General features: G+C 37.4%; 1 protein-coding gene across 1 annotated transcript in view; it reads left to right on the plus strand.

Moving 5' to 3' along the window:
- Positions 1-955: 955 nt before the first annotated feature.
- The window catches only part of LOC122189511 (myosin-IIIa-like), a 34,145-nt gene continuing 14,239 nt past the window's right edge, over positions 956-20,861 (plus strand). The window contains exons 1-4 of the mRNA XM_042888752.1: positions 956-1,123; positions 4,425-4,559; positions 19,814-19,918; positions 20,674-20,773. Coding sequence (XP_042744686.1) covers positions 956-1,123; positions 4,425-4,559; positions 19,814-19,918; positions 20,674-20,773 — 508 coding nt within the window. The remainder of the gene's footprint in view (positions 1,124-4,424; positions 4,560-19,813; positions 19,919-20,673; positions 20,774-20,861) is intronic.

Below are 20,861 nucleotides of genomic sequence, written 5' to 3' on the forward strand. Positions count from 1 at the left end.
AGGTGATCAATCAGAGGTTCAGGCCGTGACTCAGCAGTTCCCATACAACTTCATTGTCAAAAAAAGTAGAGTATAGCAGAATTGCTTTGTGTATAAATTTTTGTTGTTGACTTGAAAAATCCCTAAATAATTACACTGATACAATACTTGTAAAACAAGTTACAAAATTCTAGAAATAATTATATGAAGATGATTCTCCCTTACTCAGTAAGGCTTGAGTCTCCTATTTTCTGCCTCTTCTGTTTTAATGGTCTTGGCTCTAATGCTGGGAATATGAGAACATCATTTTTAATATGTGTGTACTGGGTTAACTCGTAAAGGTGGGGGTTTCTTTTTGTTTGGTTGTTTTGATTTGGTTTTTAACTCTGTAGGTGTTGTATAGTAGGTATAAAAGCACGTGGTAATGAATTGTATCCACCACTGACTAGGGCATAGGTGTAATGTTTCCTGTACAGTATGTAAAATAGGTGTCAGGAGTGCACATCAATAAGTGCATTTTCCATTACTCTGAATGCTTGCTTGTCAGAAGACCATAACATTGTGGAAAGATCTACTGCTGTTTGGCCTTGTGAGTTCTGTACAAAAATTCAGGAGTCCAGAGGATTTTATGTAACCGTAGCAGTGAGCTTGATTCCCACTGCCCTGCCCTTCAGAAAAATTCCAGAATGACACTTTAGTTTTGTTATGAGAAAGCTTGTAGTGACTTCACTGAAGCCTCAAATTAATACAGAAGACCACTTGAATTTCCTTTTATTTGGTACTGTATCGAAAACCTGTATTAAGTGCAGCTTTTCTTGTTTCTTATTCAGTACATGCATGCTTTGTGTAAAATCATTTCTAGTGTTTGAACCTGGAATATGTATTTCATTTCTTATTTGTAGGAAATTAATTGTGAATGATTGTTTATTCACTGAATTTGGAAATTTCCCCTTTTTTCTAGGAGTCATCAGTTGAGATGCTTCCATTGACTGGGAAAACAATAATATTTGATAGTTTTCCTGACCCCTCAGATACCTGGGAAATAATTGAGACTATTGGCAAAGGAACTTACGGAAAAGTTTTCAAGGTATTAAATAAGAAAAATGGCAGCAAAGCAGCAGTCAAAATCTTGGATCCTGTTCATGTAAGTTACTTAAATTGCTTGTTTTTTTTCCTTACCTGGAAGGAAGTTAGGAGTCCTAGCTTCTTGTACTTCTGATTGTGTTCCTTTTCCTCTTTTCTGCGCACTGAGAAAGTTACACGTTTTTAAGTACCTTAGATGTCCCTTCAGACATCTATTTTGAGTCTGTGCTTTCAGCTTGGTGACATGCTAGGAGTGACATTTTAAAAAATAAAACTGCATACTTCATTATTCTTACTGTTGGTTCTGCATTTTCAGAATGTGTCAGATTATGTAGATATCACAGCAGGATCTATCTTCTCATGCAGAAAATGTGAAGGCAGTAGCTCCTGCACAGACAGCGTGGTTTTGTGTTTTGTAGCTGATGTTTGGGCGGCAGATAAATGTTCTGTAGGAAGAATGTTAGTTAGCCGGGTTCGTAAAGGTGGGTTTGTCAACTTCAGCGGCACAGCATGTGGCGTGGGATCTTTCTTGAGAATGCCAACCTGCAAAAGGACAAGGAGCTGTTCCTTTTCCAGGCGGCTCCTCTGAGCTTATCTTTTGCACTTTCAAGATATTGTTACAGTTCCTATCAGGATGGTAGGTCTCAGGTAGCAGATGCTGCTCTGTGGTTTGTTCTGAATCTGCAATGTGAATACAAGCTACAGACTGCCTAGCAGCAAGAACTGTAGCAGTAAGAGACTGTGTTTCTCCTTCTAACTGCATTCTGGCTCTGTGACCTATATCTTATGCTTACACATGAGGCAAGTGCTTCCATTACACAATTCTCTGGGCAAATGAAGAAGAGCGCATCATGCTGTGTCAAACACTGCAGTTTTGGAGCTGTACAGCCACACAAGGTTCTGTCTACCCCTACCTATCAATGTCAGAATAATGTTACTGTGGCCTTTAAGTCCATAAAAGGATTGTAAAATTTACTGTCATGCTTTATCATTTTATTTCCTGATGATCTGCTTCAGATGAGTATGCTTTCAAAGAAGCAAAAGGAGGCTCATCTCAGTGCAATACCATCTACCTCTCCTAAAGTAAACAAAATAACCTTGCAAAGGCTAAGCAAATGGACCTTGGTAAATTCAAATGCATTGGAAGCTCTCAGACTTCCCATAAACAGAGACTGTCCAACTGGAAGCACTGAAAACATTTTTTAGCACATCGTAATATTATTCAGATTTACTTCTATTAGAATTATAGTTTTGCTGTAAAACTAGATTTTAGTTCTATCAAATTTTCTCGTGGATTTTTTTGTTACCTAGAATTAAGGGTGTCTTTCAGTGTGAGCTGAGGGTACTGTTACGTAGAGGAGAGCCAGTAACGCATCAAAGTGCAAGACTTGAACTTTTGACTTAGTATATTCTTCTTATGCTAAGAATAGCATTCTTCCTTTTCCCCTCCTGTTTACAGGAGGTCTGAAGTAGTTGCTGTACCTCCATGTTAGTACTAAAATGGCAATCCACTGTTTGAACAGTGAAAGGTATAAACAAGTCCTTTTTGTTTAAACTGAAAGTATTATTAATGGCTGCAGAGGGAGCCATTGCAATGAAGAAAAAGGTACTTTATTTATTTTCTTTAAATTTTACAACTTTTTCTTTAAAGACAATTTCAGAGTAGTGCAGCAGAAGAATTGAACTGAAGAATAGAGCAGAAAAAAGTGCTTTTATATTACTAAGCTTAACTTATATTTCCAAACTGAATTAAGAAATGATGTTATCATAGGTGACAAACTCCATATTCAGTCCTTAGAGCTTTCTGATTTCTTTATGTTGAATAACAGCTCAGATTTTTGAAAGTGAAGTAACAAAGTGAGGGTGCTGAAATGATAATATATGAAGATGGAACTGAGAACAATCTTAGTCTTGTCCTTAAGGCTATAAGAAAGAGCTGTTGTACATTAAGACGCTTAGCTGTTATTTTACATCTAATCTTACACAAAATTATTCTCTTTGCCATTTCTAGAAGAGTCACTCCCTTTGGTTATGCAGGTAAATATGTTAAATTTAACAAAATATATCAATTTCTGTTATTTCATAAAATGCAGAGGAAGATTTTTCTTTTTAGCATGCACAGAAATATTCTATTGATTCCATTCTCTCCACTTCTCCTCATAATGGTAAAAGTCTCGTAAAATCTGAGTACCCCTCAGGAGTCAAATCTCTGTTAAATCCTTTTTTTAAATTGACTGTGTTCTATTTTATGCAGGTGGGAAAACTCATGTAATCTCTTTTTTTTTGAAAGAGGAGAAAAATTCTGCTGCTTTTCAGCTGCTCCAGTTTTCTTAAAAAAAAAAAAAAAAAAAAGAAAAAAGCTCCTCCTTGTGAGAAGACTTAATCTTGTAATCCCAATATGGAAGTTTATAGCCTAATTCCTGAAGATCCTGGTGACAGTCTAAGACTTTATAAAAAAAAAAAAAAAATTGCCAAAGGCTAATGTGAGGAACTTGGATTTAGTGTTGGAAAGTCCCACATAGGAAACAATCACAGAATCACAGAACAAGTGTGCTGATGCCTCCTAAGAACAGGTGTGTTTGGTTGTGAGATAAATGAGAAGGACTGTCATTCACTAGGACTACAAAGCATCCATTTGGTGGTGGTGGTGAGGAAGTTGAGAGAAGTTTTTGGCTTTTTGTTGATAGGAAATACTTCATTTGGATAGCGGAGTTCACAGGTAGCCTTCCTCTACAATTTGTCATCTATTTATATTTGTGTGTAAATAGCAACTTGTATTAAAAGTAAGTTAATTTTGGGAACAGGTATGCAACAACATTTGTTCAAGTTTTAAACTGTATGGGAGGAAAATGACTTGAGCTGTTTTGCCACTAACTGTGGCACAGATAGATGGCATATTCTGAGTGTGAGTAAAACAATACGATAGTATCTCTCAGTGAGCTCTTTCAGTGCATAGGTGGCTTGTGTTGTTCAGTCCCCAGTGACTGGGGGTAGCCTAGAGATTGGGGGAGTAACTGGTGATTGCCCAAGGCATCTGCATGCTCTCCTGAAAACTTGCCAGCCTGCATCGGCACACCTGTGGGCTGTACTGGCTTCACTGTGAAATGCTCTTTGCCTCTTCTTCTGAGGGCTCCTCTGTCATGCCCCATATGTTTGTTATTTGAAATAACTGAAGACCAAGGAAAAAATATAACTTGTATTGAGAAAACACAACCAAGCTTTGTAGACTTTCAGGTGGTATATCAATACTTACATGGTTTTTTCTTTGCGCTATTTCAAACTCAATTTGAATAGCCTGAAAGTCTTACCTTTTTTTTAACAGATATGATTTTCTGCTTTGTATTTCTCATTTGTGACACTAGGATATTGATGAAGAAATTGAAGCTGAGTACAACATTTTGAAAGCTCTCTCTGATCATCCCAATGTAGTCAAATTCTATGGCATGTACTACAAGAAAGATGTGAAAAATGGAGACCAGCTTTGGCTTGTTCTTGAGGTAAATTTTTTTTTTTTAAATAGAGTTTTCTTCAAGTGAGCATTCCCACATTGAATATGAGCTCAGTGAACTAGATGAAAGTTGTTCGTTGTCTTTCCTTAGTGGTTGCATGTGAAGTGATGAATACTGGTCTTGTGAGTGTTGATGAATTAATGATCTCCCCCAGTTTCAGCATTCTTTTAATGTATGGCATATTTATACTAGTAGTGTTATGTCTTCAAAACAAGTTTATAAGCGCTAATAGGACTTGATAAGATTTGCTATGACCTTTCTTTGCTGAAAAGCATGTTGTGGAAATATTATTTAAATATGACTAAGGTGTGATGTAACAATTCATTATAGTGGTTACTTTAATTTTGTTCTAAATAAATGTCAGAAATGAATTACAGGTTGTTTTTCTGTTCACACAGATGCTTAAGTAGGTAAATAAGGCAAGTGAACTAAGGCAGTAATCTGTTGCCAAATATTGTTGAAAATGGAATGAGAGTATGACCAGGCCTGTAATTTGTTTCCATCTTTAGGTCTTTAATTTTGACTAATCTAGGAGCAAAGAGGTTGATCATTATTGTTTTCATAGGTTCACTGGAGTCTATTCTGCAAAAACTTTCTCTTTGCTGATGTTTGATCAGTGTTTGGCAAGGTTGAATTGGAAAAATTTGTTGTATTTTATGTCAGTTAAATGTATACAAAGCTCCTGCCAAATATTTCATGTTCTCTAATTCTGAAAATGCCTAATTTCTAAAGCTTTTCCAAATTCTTCTAACTTGGATTGAGAAAATGTTTTTGAGATAATTTTTTATCATTTCCAATGCAAACTATTAGGTTTGACTTTGAAAAGAAGTCAGCTCTTTGAAAAATCTGGCTTCTTTTGTGTCTGCTGGGCATTTGAAACTCCATCTGTGAAACTTCTGTCCTGCAAAGGACGGATACCAAACAGCCATTATAGAACAATCACTATATATGTGAAGAAACTGTTAAGTGTTTATATCTGAACTTTTATATTTTGCCTGGATTTTTATTAATAATGTGAAAGGCATAAACTACATCTGGAGTACAAGTTCTGTTTTTAATCTCTGCATGCCATGCTGTGTGTAAGTGCCAGTATGGGGTATGTGGGGTAATCTTGGATGCGTTCTGTCACTGCACACATAGATCCATGAGTGTAATGGATTTCAGTTGATGTGTTAAAGTTTATAAAAATTGTCGTCTTGAATTTATACACATTTTTTTTTTTTTTGAAAGACAACAATTAATCTTTAGCTTGCAGATGCTTCTGTTTCTATTGGAGGAGTGTGTGGAGGTTGTATTTGCTTTTGAAGTGTATGAAATATGGGGGAGGGGGGCAAAAAACCGCAGCTCTCAAAAGCATGTTCCATGCTACGTATCTACAGCCCATATGAAAAGATAGCTGTCAGATTTCTTTTCTCCCAGTTCTTTCTTAAATGTTATTTATATGAACTGTACTGATGTTTTTAGTACAACAGTCATGTAAAACTGTCACCATAGTGTGTGTTACCATATTGCTGCATGTACATTTGAATTGTATGGAAGTCCTTTTAGCCTCTATCCTGTCTCTGAGATCAGCTATAGTTATCTATAGAATAATATGGGACAAGACAGATCTATAGCAGTATTCCTTATGAGGTATAGGAGACATCTATGAAATGTCTTCCAACTGTTTAGCAACTTAGAGTTTTGAATTTTTTCTGAACTGAAGATATTATTTCTGTTCAGGTGGGAGGTTACTGTAGAGAAAGGCTCTTCATATAGGGAGCTATATGTCTATTTCTGAAGCTCAAATAATTGGCCCAATCTTTCTGCCAAGGATTAAACACTTCTGATGTGATGAAATGGAAATAAAGTAGTACAGCTGTGCACAGGAAGGTTATTTTCATGGAGGTCTGCTTGATCACCATGAAATTAGTCTGGAAGAATTCAGTGGGTGATTCTCTGTAGTTGTTTGATATTGCACTTATAATCATAGAATCACCAAGTCTAACTGCCCACCTGCCACTAAACCATGTCCCTTAGTTCAACACCTAAATACTTGAACACTTCTAGGGATGGTGACTCTGTGAAGGGTTCTTGTGAGATTATCAGTCTCAAATATTTGAATTTTCATCAAATCATGATGTCACAATGGAAAAGCCTTTGGGTTTGTTTATGACAAAATTATTCCTGTTCTGGTGTGAAGTATCCCACATCTTCCATCTCTGCTTTCCAAGATGAATTTATCCTTACTTGAGTCATTACCTATTGAATCTGTGCTCTCAAATTCCAGGACAAGATAGCTGAATATTGAAGTTTTAACTAAAATTGTCACTTCTGTTTGCTGCTCACTGTAAGGCCTTCAGTGAGGCAAAGATCTCAATGGAGAGGCAGTGGATGTTCACAGTACAGGTTGAAGGTGTGCCTTCTGAGTAGGAATAATTGGGCTGGCTGTCAAGAAGTATTTAATTTCCATTAAATGTAGTTAGGAGCTGATCTGTTGATTTAGGTGTCTGACATTTTCTGCCTATAGAAAATAAAAGTAGTTGCTTCAAAATGATAGGAAGGATCTGTTAGAGTAATTCTGGGTAAGCACAATATTTTGACCTAACTTCCTTGCTTAATAATTACCTCATAGCAAGCATCTTAATAGAAAGTATTTCTAATTTGAAGTGAAATTCCTTATTTTCTATTAACCATTTGGATTTTATTTTCTTTGTTGTATTTCTGTCTCTGTTCTGATGTGCAGATTACTTAAATGATCTCGTAAACCATTTTGAAGTTGCAGTGTAGTGAGTGGGAAATAAGCTTCTGATAGAGTAGGAACTATTGCTATTAAAAAAAAAACTTAGAAAAAACAATATTGATAAATGTAACAAAGTACCAAAAAGAGTCAATTTCCTACTTTGATATAACCTTTCAGTTTGTATCTAATTAGTTATAAAACTTGCATAATGATTACTTGGGAAAGTAACGTTGAACAACCTTTCATGACAGCACTTTTTGTAGCGGTCATGCTGGTACAGGATTAATAGAAGAAGAAAGTTGTGTTAAGACAAACGCTACACAGTGAGGACCTGAATTTGAGAGTGGTATAGAATTTTGAATAAATAATTAAATTAAAGGAAAACTAATATGCAAGAGCTTTTAATATAATTAGTGGGGGTGTTGGTAACAAAGGAACCTAACTTGCTCAATTCAGCATATTTAAGGGAACACCTACAAGGATGACTGCTGAGTGAAACCCATCTCTATGAATATCAGTAGTTTTGAGTTGCAGTTCAGTAATGCCCTTCTCTCTATAGCCTGTACATAGTATGAACGTCTGCCCCTGTGAGGGTGCTCTTCTAGTCAATTAGCAATAAAGAATATTTTCTTCATTGTAAGAGATGATTGTCAGTTTTTTAAGCCTTGTTATGTGTTTCTGAAGAGGCAGGTAGTAGAATTTGGCTTATTGAGTCTGTGTTGAAAAGAAACCACTTAAGCATTATACTTTGAATCAGCCTAGCAGTGTCATGTCAGTTGGCATCAACAAAGTGACGCAGCTAAGGCAGGGCATACCATAATGCATTTCTTCCATTCTGGATGTTAGTTAGAAAGGGACCAGACCTAAGATAATTGAAAATTAGAGATAGAGATAAGATAGAGGCAGAGAGGTTAGATCATATTGCATCTTACAGATGAGCGTGCAGGCCTTGATCAGTTGGGGAGAACAATTAGCATAGCCTTTACCTGAAATATACTACAAAGAACAACCCAGGAAACACTGGTTGAAGGCTGAAAGTACAACAGCAGGAGAAATAGTAGGTATTGCAGGGCTTTTATTTGCTTTCTTCAGTAAGAAGCCAAGAACCGCAATGTAGCTATTTTGTAGTTTGTTTCTTACACAGATGAGGCAGGAACTCCAAGAAACATCTCAGTTTGTTTTCAAAAGTTAAGTAGCTATGCTTGTCATGTTTGACATATATTTGGGTTTGTGAATGTCATAAACTATTGTATTTTACTGTTCTTAGTATGTTTTTATAATTAGGAACTAGGATTTTTGTGATTTTAAAAAAGGACATTTTGATTTGAAACAACCTCATAGGGGAGAATGTGGGTGAAGTGACTTCTCACCCCAAAATAGAGCTTTTTATATTATCAAAGCATTTTCTAGGAACTTCTTTTCTGGTTCCAATGTAATCTTAAGCAGAGAAATCATGTGAAGTTGTGGAATAGTTTGTACAGAGCCTGTTTCTCTAAAGAAGTACATTTGCTTTTTCCATTCCCTCAGCACTTGAAGTAGGGAAATAAAAGAATAAAAGAATCCTGATTTCTGGTGAGGTGGACGAAAAATACCAAGAGATTACAGAATTACCCATTTGGTAGTGATCAACTTCAAGAAAGACTGTCCAGGCATTCTTTTTAGGTGTTTTGCTTCTCCTAGTATGTGCATCTTAAGAATTGGCTTATCTTAAGAATATTTGCAAAGCTCTGCTGAGTTCAGCTAACAGTCCATGGAGCACAGCATGAGTCTGTACAATTTCAGCAGTCTGTTTCCTTCATGCTGTCCAGCAACCTTGTTATTTTAAGGATGCCCCAGTCCTGTTTAGTATCCATGTATGAGCACACTAAACCTGACAATGATACTATCAATGCTATACAGTCTCCTCTTAGAGCATGTAATGTTATCATTATCTACTTATTACTACAGATAATATTCCACATACTAGAATACGTTGTTCACAACATTATGAGAACATTTAAAAATCAAAATATTTTTGAATGTACAGTAAGAAGTTTAGAATCCTGTTCCTCTGAGGACTGCTTTGTGATCTCAGTCAGCTGCATGTGTTTGTCAGCATTGCAGCAGGAACTTACTAAGGAGGACTTGAGGGTAGCAATGTGGCATTCTGGTTGCTGTCGCTGTTCTTTCAAAGCAGAAGAGAAAATATGACGTGCATACAGTTAGTCAACAATGGATACCAGCCTTGTGAGGATAAGAGCAGATCTGTTACTGCCTAAAGAAGGTATTAGGACTGCTATGGTTCTTGACAGTAAGAGCAACTAGCGCGTATCTGATGTGATTGAGAAGAGGCAGCCAGCATGAGGGTTCAAGAGAAGAATGACATGGTCAAAGAGACCTTATTAAGGGTAAGAACTCTCCAGAGCCTTCAGAAAGGTGTTGCAGTAACTCCTGGATGAAATAAAGGAAGCTGAGCAGTGAAGCTGTTGTCATGCCTGTAGCCTTAAGTGAATCCTCTGTGCTGTCACACTCTTGAATTTGGTGTTTGGAGAGAGACATTTAGCAATTCTGATGCTTCCAAATGCTGACTGTCGTCACAGAGAGAGCCCTAGCAATCATGAAATATGTATAAAACTTCCTTGCAACTTCATAATGAGCAGTGACAGCATAATTTCCATATGTGTCTGATGGAGAAAAAGGAGCATAATTAACGCTCAAATCTTGTGGCTTAGTTTTGGATCCTTCACTGACCTACTTTGTGTGGTAATTTCTCATGTTGCCTTTTAGATACTGCATGTATAACTCGCTGAAGTGTATACTTATTAAAAAAAAAAATAGAAGATCCTCTTTTCTGCTATATGATGTTCAGAGTATGGTTATGCATCTAAAGAAGTTACACGCAGCAGTTCCAGGGTTGCACTGGGGAAGAAAGGTGTTTTTCAACTGGAGAGTCAAGCTACTAATAGTATAATATGAAGTTGCAGTGAGGTTTGCTACAAAAGAAGGGCAACCACTACCCGAAGTAAGGTCTAGGTATGAGTGGGTATGTTGGCTGAGATAGTCAGATGCAAAGTATCAACTTCTACAGTCGGGACAATGGTAGCAATGTGTTATGAAATGGAAGTATCTTTCCTATCCCAGTGTGCTTAAAGAGAGGTAGAAAGCTATCCGGATACTTCTTCCATGTTGTGTGGCTCAACGTGTGGGAGGCTGAGTGATGTAAAACATGGAGATATAAAAACTAGAGGGGGGGAAAAAAAGACTTGTCAACTATTGCTTCTGCCAAAACAGGCTGGGAACTGAGCAGGATAGTTTAGAGCAAGGCGGGTATTTCTGCTCATCTCCTTCTGTGCTTTTCAGTACTGTAAGTATCCTGATGGCTGATAGGTGTTTTTCTCTCCATTAGCATAATTTCTTTCACTTTCCAGCTAATGGCATTGGCACCCTTCATTGTACCTCTCAGTGTGTGGAAGAGGGGAAAAAGGAAATGCAGTCATGGCAAAGTGGCTTTTGCTTCTTTTTCAAGATCAAAGTTGCCTGGCTACAACTGTCATTTGATGCATCAAGGTTTTAGTAAATACTCGTATTTTCTTCTACAAAATGAGGTGTTTTTTTTTTTTTTTTTTTACATTGTAGTTTGCCTAGTCCATGTCTTTTAGGCAGCTGTTAAGCATATATTGTGACCCACGTTGCTGAGGAATATAGCATACACAAAAAGCTGAGTATGATAAAGCTCTAACAACGTTGTCACCAGGCTGCAAGGGAAAAAAGATGTTTGTTATACTGCTCTGTAGTTAAATAGCACGTGAATACTTTGCATCCCTTGTTTGAATACTTAACATCACTTTTTATACATCTTACTTTTGAGATTATTTTATGAAACTCCAAATTGAATTTGTGTACCTATTGGTTGAATGTCAGATTGCCAAGCTTCCTAGCTTCCCTAAGCTTTGGTTGCAGTTAGCATCAATCATTATAAGACTTTCTGGAGTGATTTTTTTTTTTTTTTTTTTTTTTTTTTTTTTTTTTTAGACATCTGTGGCTTAAACTCAAGCATGATAGTGTAATTTTGCTGTTCCTGTCCTCAGTTCATTGGGTTCTTTTCTAAAGTGTGTGACGAGAACAAGCGGACTTGTCTGCAGGGAGGGAGCCTTTTGCTCTGTGTCTTTGTCAGGCAGAGAAGGGCTGGGGATTGCAGAATTTGGGAGAAGAACACTACAGCTTTGAGCCAGGAGCTGGGATGTGATGGAAACAGACAGTCAGGTATCAGTGCTGCTGAAAACAACATTGCTGTGGGCTCAGAAAAGGATGTCGGTTGCAGCTCAGAAAATGCTGACTTAGCGGAAGCCAAGACCTGCCTTAAAAAAGTTCTGATTTCAAAGAAGTTTCTTACAAAATTCTCTGTATGTCTTGGTATGTTCTGCTTAATATTCTTGTTCCTTTAGGGTCCCATCACAGTTGCTGAGTCGCCATAGCTTCTTTTGCCCTCACTGGAGGGAGGCAGGCACCTCCAGAGAGCAGTTAAGCTGACCTGTCCTGTGCTCTGAGTGGAGAGAAATTGCCTTTAGGATGAGTGTTTCAGCTTAGCTCCTTTTGTGAAAAGCCTGGAGACAAGGCCCATTGCTTTGATCTGTGCTTCCCTAAACTTATTCTCAAACTCAATAGGGATGATTTCTATTGCAGTCACTTAAATTGCAGTGAATTATACTAAATTATTGTCTTCATCTAGGAACGCAGTCATGAAATTAATTGTGTAGTGTGGACATGATAGTACTTGGAATTACTGTCCAAATCCTGCATTGTGCAGAAATGAAGCTACAAAAGAGGAAGATGCTTTGAAACATTCTGTAATGGGTAAAGACTGAACAAAAGCAGTGTACTTCTGAGCAGGAAATAGAAAATGTGAGGTGCATGCTGTTAACACAGCCCACCCTGTCTGGTGACTAGGCTTTGTTTTTCAGAGCCTTCATTAAGTTTGTAGCAGTCAGTAGAAATAGTTATGTTGATGTTACTGATCTCCAACTTAGGACCTGCTTTTTCTTCCTACCCAAATGAATGTTTTTGCATCCTGAATATTATTTTTACCACTGCTTCTTGTGCAATAAAATAAATAGCAATAAAATGATTATTTATGCTGAGGTTTTTGTAGCACAATATTCTATCTTGGTAAACTGCCTTTTGTATTTGTTTAGAAAGTCCCAGACTCTCTACTGACCATTGCCTAGATGATATTTAAGGTCCCTTTCAACCCAAGCCATTCTATAGTTCTGTGTTCTGACTGAGAAAAAGGAGAGACTCTGGAGACCATCACTGCATGAGATGGAATCAGCAAACTTTTCCTCTAGGCTAAAAGCCAAGCCTAAGAAAGTCAGAAACAGCAAGCACCCATGAGGCAGTGACTAACAGCCCCGAAGGTGCTAGATGATGTAAAAGAGCAACATTACATATAGCGTGTGGTCTGTGATCACTGAAGCTAAATAACAACTCAGGAAAGATGTCTGCTTCAGTGATACATTTCATTCACGCTAAATTGAAAGCAATCAATGTTACGTAAAAGCCTAGGGTGGTGTTATGGTTTGTTTGATTATGGGTTATCTTGTAATATTCTTAGAAAAACAATAGAGGCCACAGCACGTAGCTTTCCTTTATTTGATGTGAAGTTAAGAATATGCTCTACAGAAAGGAGCAGCATGCTAAGCCACTTGGCCCATTGAAGAAAATGATTTAGAGAAGGGTTCTTGTTTAGACTTATGTAGGTACTTGTGATTGGCTTTATATGCTGCTGGTGGAATGAGCATTTTGGCTGCAGACATTTGTAGAGATGCATAAGAGAATGGGAATTCTGGTCATGAGTGTGTCAGTCATTGTTGAGACATGCAGTCCATCATCTTGGAGACAAGGCTAAGAAAGGAATACAGGAAGCAGCTGTATTAGGTTGAATCTGCTCTGATAGAGAAGTTCTATTTAGAGAAGTGGACAAAAGAAATTTAAGTGGAGAAAAAAAACTCTAAAATAGTTGTGTTCGCTTTTGTGAGGAAAGAAAGGATACTGTGAGGACAGTAAGGATAGCAGGCTTTTGAAAAGACTGTTTCACCAAGCTTGGGGAACTGGTAGGTAGGTAGCTGTGCTTAGGAAAATGGCATGCAGTTGGCAGTTACTAAAAGAAATCATTGAATGCGCAGTAGCAAATTAGCTGATGTGGAAAGAAAATCGAAGCACAGTAGGAGAGCAGTAAGAATTAATCAGCATTTATTTCTTCTAACCTTTCAGAAAGCCTTCCTAAAAGAGAAACAAAAATACACAACTGAGGTACAAGAGTTTAACTGAGCTTAGAAAGATTGTGGTATGGCAAGGACAAGACTGTGCTAAGAGGAGAGAGAAATGGGATAGACTATTTGATGTGTTTATGCAGTGAAGAAAATACTAATCTAAGGAAATACTGAACAGTCGTCTTAATGTTGGTACCTAAAATGATTCCAGAACCAAACAGCAGAAACCAGTGTTGAAATACCTAGAACCCAGTAGCATAATAAAGGTGGCCAACTTGGATTGGGCCACAATTCACGTTAATAAAATTTCTAACAAAATAACTGGTGTTGGAAGGGAAAAGCAGTAGATGTCATTGTGTTTTTGTAAGAGTTGATGTGGTTCCATGTGACATCTCTGTGAGGAAAATGTGGAAATTACTGAAACTTTGCATAAACAGAAAAGCAGATAACCATATTTTTCATAAAACTGTACTCCAAGAACAGTGGTAAGTAGTTCACTTTTGGGCTGGCAGAACCACTACTGGGTATCTGCTGTTGGCCTGTTTCTGCTCATTAATGTCTTAGGTGATGAAACACAGCTCACATTAGAAGTTTGGACTGGACACCTAGATGAGTTACAAGGCACACTTGGAGAATAGTGACATACTGAGGAACTTCTTGGAATCACAGGATAAAATGCAGTAGATGGATGCAGGCTGCAGTAGCAAATTGCAGGCAGCCTAGGTTTACAAAAGGTCATTTATAGGTCATTTCAGGAGGTTGCAGCAGCTGATGTTTTCAGCCCACAGAAGAGAAAAATGGCATGGCATGACAGTAGTCAGAGATGTTAAATACAAAGTAATGATCTTTTATTTTCAGTGAAGACTGGAGGGAAGGGTAAAAATAAAGCAGTTTTGCTGGCAGCAAAGAATATTGAGCTTGAATAGTAAAAAAAAAAAAAATTCTCACTGTAGGGCTAGTGACTCACAAGCTACTTAAGCTGGAGTTACCTTCACTGGGAGATTTTTGGGAGTAGGTTAAACAAGTATCTGCTGAAGACCACCCAAAGATGCTGGATCCCCACTCAGTGCAAATACAGTGATCTAGATTGTTTCTTGGAGTCCCCCTTTCTCCCACAATGCTACTTTTTCACAACTGTGATTTGTGCGTGGCTTAAGCTGTGCGTATGTGATCTGTTACATGATATCCGTGCAGCCTGTGAAGATAAGGGAAGTAGTAGTAGTAGTTGTTCAAATCCAAGCTAGTGAAGTAAGATGAAAGTGCCTTCACAACTGCAGGATGCAAGCAGATGTCACCTGACAGCTTAGCACGGGTGCTTACATGAGGAGCAGTTGGGTGATTGAAGGCTGTAACAGACCTTACAGAAGTGTGACTAATAGTTCTCTTAAACATGACGCTGCTGCTGAATCATTATTCAATGGGCTTCAGAATTGAGAAGAGCTGAACACAGAAATGTATCAGCTGAGTCAGATGAAGAGTGAGTAAGATCTTTAAAGAGCACCTGCATGACTGTGATGGCAATTTCAACTGACGTGTCTTAGAATCATGCTATTTTATAAATCTATTGCAGAAGATAGTTTTGCATACTAATAGCTCAAATACAGCAGCACAAGGTTGTGTCAGATGGGTGGGTGGAGGACTGTGTTATCCCAGGATGAGTCTTTGCCTTTTGCCTGCCAGGAAATTGTAAGGGAGGAGCCCTTCAGAACCCCTGTGGAAGTCATAAGGGCATTTTCAGATGGATCAAGCCTCCTTTCAAATTCTTCCTTCTGGTTTCAGTGTGCAAGAATTCCTCAGTCCTTTTCCCCTTCTATTTTCATAGAAATCCCTGTTTTTCCCCTAAAATATCGCTTATTTTTTTTGAACATTTGGTGGACTTTTAAGTTAAGGATTGAGTTAATTTTTAGGACTGAGTATTAAGGACTGAGTATTTTTAAATCCAAATATTATTAGCTAGAGAAAAATACAGCTTCAAAGGGACCTTTGGAGATTATTGGGCCCACACCTCCCTCCTCAAAGATGATTAATGTTACAAGTTTGCCCAAGGTCTTTTCCATTCATGTTTTGAATATCTCCAAGGACCTAGATAGTATAGGCTTGCTTAGCAAGGTCTTCTAAAGCTTAACCACTCTCAGTAGGAAAAATACTTCCTTTGTGTCCAAGAATCCACCATCTTGCATCTGGTGACTGTTGCCTCTCATCCTTTTGCTGCGTACCTCTAGGAATCATCTGTCTCTGTCTTCTCCACCCCCCTTTTCGGTAGCCCAAAGATTTCATTTTACCTCTCTTTAGTTGCTTTCGTATGCAGATAATAGTAACATTCTATCAGAGTGGGCCCTGAAAATAGTGCCAGTTACTGAAAATACCTGTGTGTCAAAAGGAAACAGTAGAAGAAGTGACAAACTTTAAATGGATGGAAATTACTCATGTACAAATTTATCAAGATGACATTTCTAAATAGTTTGCCTGCTGGAGGATCACTAATGTTTTCTCTTGCCATTTCTCACTTTGATAGAGTCTGTCTCTTTAAACTAATTTTATTCAACTATTGAAAAGTATTTTTTTTCTACCTTTCATTCCTGAAAACAGATCAAACTGAAGAACCCACTTGACTTTTTTCTTGCAAGCATTTCAAGTACCAGAGTATTTCTGGTATCCTAGCACTGAACTGAGAAAGTCAATTCAAATTATGTTTCAACTACTTAAGAGCTAACAAATGCCACTAATACTTCTCCTATATCCAGTTCTCCTCTGGGTATTACTGGATGCTTAACGTAGGTCTTATAAAACTGATACAAAACACAGTAAATATCGGTGCTTATCAGAGAATGTGTGGGAGAGATAAATAGAATTATTACTCTGTTCTCCCAGAAAAGCCCATGTCTCAGTTGTATCAGTTTGGTCATTACCTTTAAAAGCTGCCCTGCTGCACACCTGAGGTAGGCACTTAGCTTCTCAGTATACCTGCTACCTGAGTTCTCTGCTTTTCTTGTTTATGCTTATAGCACCCTCCATCAGGGTATTTGGAAGAGATTTTAACAAATGTGGAATCGTGACATGAACTATTTGGCTGTGTATTCGTACAATAGCTACCAGCACCTCTATCTTCTAGATGCTTCACAGGAAAGAAGAATGAACATTGAAAAACGTCTTTGTTGCCTCCATGATTCCTTGTTGTACAAGCATTGCAGTTGGCTACATTCAAACACAGCAGCCTTGGTAGGAGTTTGCACAGGTTTTGCTGTGCACGGTGTGCTACTAAGAAACTGCAGAGCTTGTAATTTAAAGCTGCATTATTCTTAGCAGCCCAGAAAACTTCCAGTTTGGCTGTACTAATAAATAATATTTATCCCACAGTCTTATTTAAGGATTACGAGATCTGAATCACATTTTCTTTTTTAATTATTATTGTTATTTTAAGCTTTTGTTCCATGGTCCAGATTTTGCTCAATGTTTCTAAGGGTCCAGAACTGTATTAAGCAGTATCTTTCTGTAGCCTCTGCTTTGAAATAGAAGAGTGGAACCTGGCTTTTTCTGAGAGAGACTTTCTTCTGCATTTGTGATAAGCTTGTGTTGAAAGCACATGCAATTTGATAGCCTTAGTCAGGAAAAAGAATTGCTGTTTGACCTTTGTATGTATGTGTAGCTGCATGCATGGCTGCAGCAACATGTGGCATCTTTGCCTGCAAAAATAGGCAGTAAAAACAATAAATGAGACGGGTGGCAGTGTTTTACATGGATTTGTTTGGCCAGTAGGAAAATAGAACAGGGTTAATGCCAACCTGTGTCATTTTTGTCGTCATCATCCCTCCCCTCCCTGCGCATCTTAGAGCGTACTGATACGGTGTAGGCCATAATCTCCTTTTCTAATTGTGGTTTGTGTTTTCATAATCCCTTTTCTTCCTTTTAGCTGTTTCCATTCTATCTTCTGGGTTGTTTTTTTTTTTTCCCCCTCACCCTCCTATTGTAGTGGTCAGAAAAATACAAATTGTCTGATTTTGGTAAACTACAGATTTCTGAGAAAGAAGTAGTAAAAGCACATTTGCCTTGTACATGCAAGAAAGCAGGTCTGTGAGATCCTGAGCTGACCTCTGCCTAAATGCTGCTCTGCCTTTAAATCATTGCAGATGGGATCACCCACTGGGATGTGGGTGACTTTTGTTTTTCTCTTCAAGGCCTTCTCAGGTGAGCTTTTGCATACCAAGTTTCAATTTTGCTATGACCCAAAATTACTAGTTTTAGTATCTAATAAAATGGATAGTTATCTTATAACAGGTACTTATAGCTTACAGGAGAAATAGAAAAACTAGTTAAAGCAACATATTTAAGAAAGTAAAAATAAACATGGTTTTCCCAGGCAATTAAATTCAGCATTATTTAGTGCCTAAGTACAGAAGAAGGTGTGTTCTGAGATATGTTTTTCTTTCTCTCACATACAGAGAGGATATATGCCTTTCTGGGTTAGTTTTCTTTACCTTGAACAGAAACGCTCTCAGATATCAAGTTCTGTAACCAAAACAGAAGATCTATCCATGTGAAGCAAAATTTGCCTGCTGGATAGTGAAGAGTACCAGAATGGCTGAAGACAGTAAATTCAATCCTGTTTGGGAGTCTGACCCTGATCCCACAAAGCTCTTAATCTCATCATTTAAGCGTATGAGTTTTTCTCTTCTGTAAGCATGTTTATTGTCACAGTAAAGTTAGTAGCGAGATTGAGTGAGTACCAAGATTACTGCCATACAGCTCAACAACTATCAGACCAGAGTGTTCACTGACCTGGCAGGGGAAACCTCTTTGCAGCCAGACCTATGTACTGGATGGTGTTTGTGTAGGTGTTCATGCTGTTCTAATTCAGTGTAACTGAGCGGTTCCTACAGCAGTCAGAAAATTATCCTTTTGTTTGTGTGCAAAGGGCTGTACTGTGCTTGTTGCTGCAAAGTGCAAGGGTTGTTGGTTTTTTTTTACGTTGCTTTGGTTTGATTTGTTTTTGGTTGGTTGGTTTTTGTAGTTGCTACACAGGAAATATGTAGAGGTATAGAAGAACAGATTAAAAAAATCTTGAAAGTACCTGATGTTTGTGTTCTGCAGTTGAAAGGTTTCATTGATATACTGTGCCATCAACTTGAATAGACGACTGTACTTGCACTCAAAAGGAGTCACTGTTGTACTGCCTTGGTAAAATGTCTTACGTAGATGTTTATTTTCATATAAAAGCTACCAAATAATACATTGTAAATACAGATAATGCAGTGTAAAACATAGAGTTTGTTTCACTTTCTTATTGGAAGCAGCTAATCGCGTGAAGGGTAATGGCTCTTCAGTCAGTGAGTGTGGTAGGTGGTGCAGAGTAAGCATCTTTATAGATAAGGGTTTAAATACTGATTTCATCTGTGCAGGTACTTAATTGCTACAGACAAAGAAAAGTTACGTTGTTGCTTGTTCCTACTGAAAACTGTTGAGAGGTAAAAATGGACATATGAAATGTTGCAGTGTAATCTGATTTGCTGATAATGTGTGCTTGATAATCATTTTAGAGAGCAAGGCCTGTAATCTAACAAAACTTAGGCAAAAAAAAAAAAAAAAAAAAAGACTGCCAACAGTAGGTTGTAGCTTTCTTCATCTGGAGCTGACAGGGTTGATGCTGCAGGGGCTATGATTTGTCTTACATCCATGGCCCACCCTGTTTCAGTGAAAAATGAGCTTTCCATCACGCCTTCATTGTATTTCATGAAGCCTGGCCCTTGCATATAACATTTTTCTACACTGTAAGTTAAGCGCCACTTGGCAGGCAAGTTTTGCTTGTGAGAGTTTTCTATCAGGGGAGTGTCTGTGCCTCCTGTCTTCTGAAGGCTGAAGTCCATTTCACATTGTATTTAGCTTTCATACCTGAGAATTGATGCTGTAATAATCCACATCGCTGATGAGTTCCACGTGATGAATGCAAGAAGCAATTAGTGCCCCACAGAACATGCTTTCACAGCAAATTTATTGCTCTATAAGCTAATTCCATTTCAGCGACAGGCAATCATTTATATAGGAAAACAAAGAAATAGACTGCATTTGGGCAAGAAAAATTAAATGCAGAAAGTAGTGGGGAAAAATAGCATAAGTTGCTGATTTTGTTGTTGCTAAAAATAGTAGACATGAATAAATTTGTGGTTTGCAAATAAGGAGCTCATTCAGGTACAAATACAAAAACTACTGTAAACTAAAACCAGGTAGGTGCTCCAGCACTTCTTAATTCCTTTTTATGTTCATGTAATCTTTTGCAGCTGTGCAATGGTGGATCTGTGACTGATCTTGTGAAAGGATTTCTGAAGAGGGGTGAAAGAATGAATGAACTTATAATTGCTTACATCTTACACGAAGCTTTGATGGTAAGATAAGCTCTCAGCGAAAGGACAGTCGATATTCAATAAATGGGTTTTTTTTTTAATGAATGAAGATCATTTATCCTCTAATACAGCATATTAAGGCAGCATGTAATGAAATGTGTAATTCAGACAGTTTTTTGAACAAGCAAGGTAAAGAAGAAATCATCTGTTTCATTATTAAGAGAATGGAAATTGATTTCTGAATATTGATTTATTTCTTCAGTAAATATAGTTCTGCATAAAAATTTATTTTATTTTGAGAAATTGCAAAAGTACACCCAAAATACTATTCAACTTCTTATGTCAGGTTCCAAGTTCTTTTTATAGCAAAATGGCCATCAGATCCAGTGAATTCAAATGCTCAAAAAATTTGGCTAATCAAAATCAAGTATCTTCCTTTCTTGTTGTCTTTAACTGGAATTTGACTTTCCACTGTGGATTCATTGAGAGGCTTTAGCAGGTTGTTTTTGTTTTTTTTTTTTTGAGATCTAAAGGTGTAATATATAGCATGGACTTATAGTGCTTTTTTTCTTCTATTATCTTGAAGTTTCTTTTTTGACATAATGTCAATCAATTAAAAGGTATAAATTCCTCATAGTGTGCAAAGTATCTTCCCAGAAAGAATGGCATCTCTGGTTTTTGATTAAAATATACATTTTTCTTAGTTTTTCATACTTGTCTGATTTTTCTGTTTCTGCAAATGCAATACAAAGCATAGAGCTTTTAGCAAAAAATCATGTTTACATCTCATCTTCCAGGGACTTCAGCATTTGCATGAAAACAAAACTATTCACCGTGATATTAAAGGAAATAATATCCTTTTGACTACTGAAGGAGGAGTCAAGCTTGTGGATTTTGGTATGTAGCCTTATTTATATATACAACCAATGCTGTGCATCTGAAGAATGGAAAATAAAGTAACAGAAACAAATCAGAAAAGATGAAA

Source organism: Lagopus leucura, unplaced genomic scaffold (assembly GCF_019238085.1).
Source record: "Lagopus leucura isolate 7727_CA_CO unplaced genomic scaffold, USGS_WTPT01 Super-Scaffold_100157, whole genome shotgun sequence".
NCBI lineage: Eukaryota > Metazoa > Chordata > Aves > Galliformes > Phasianidae > Lagopus > Lagopus leucura.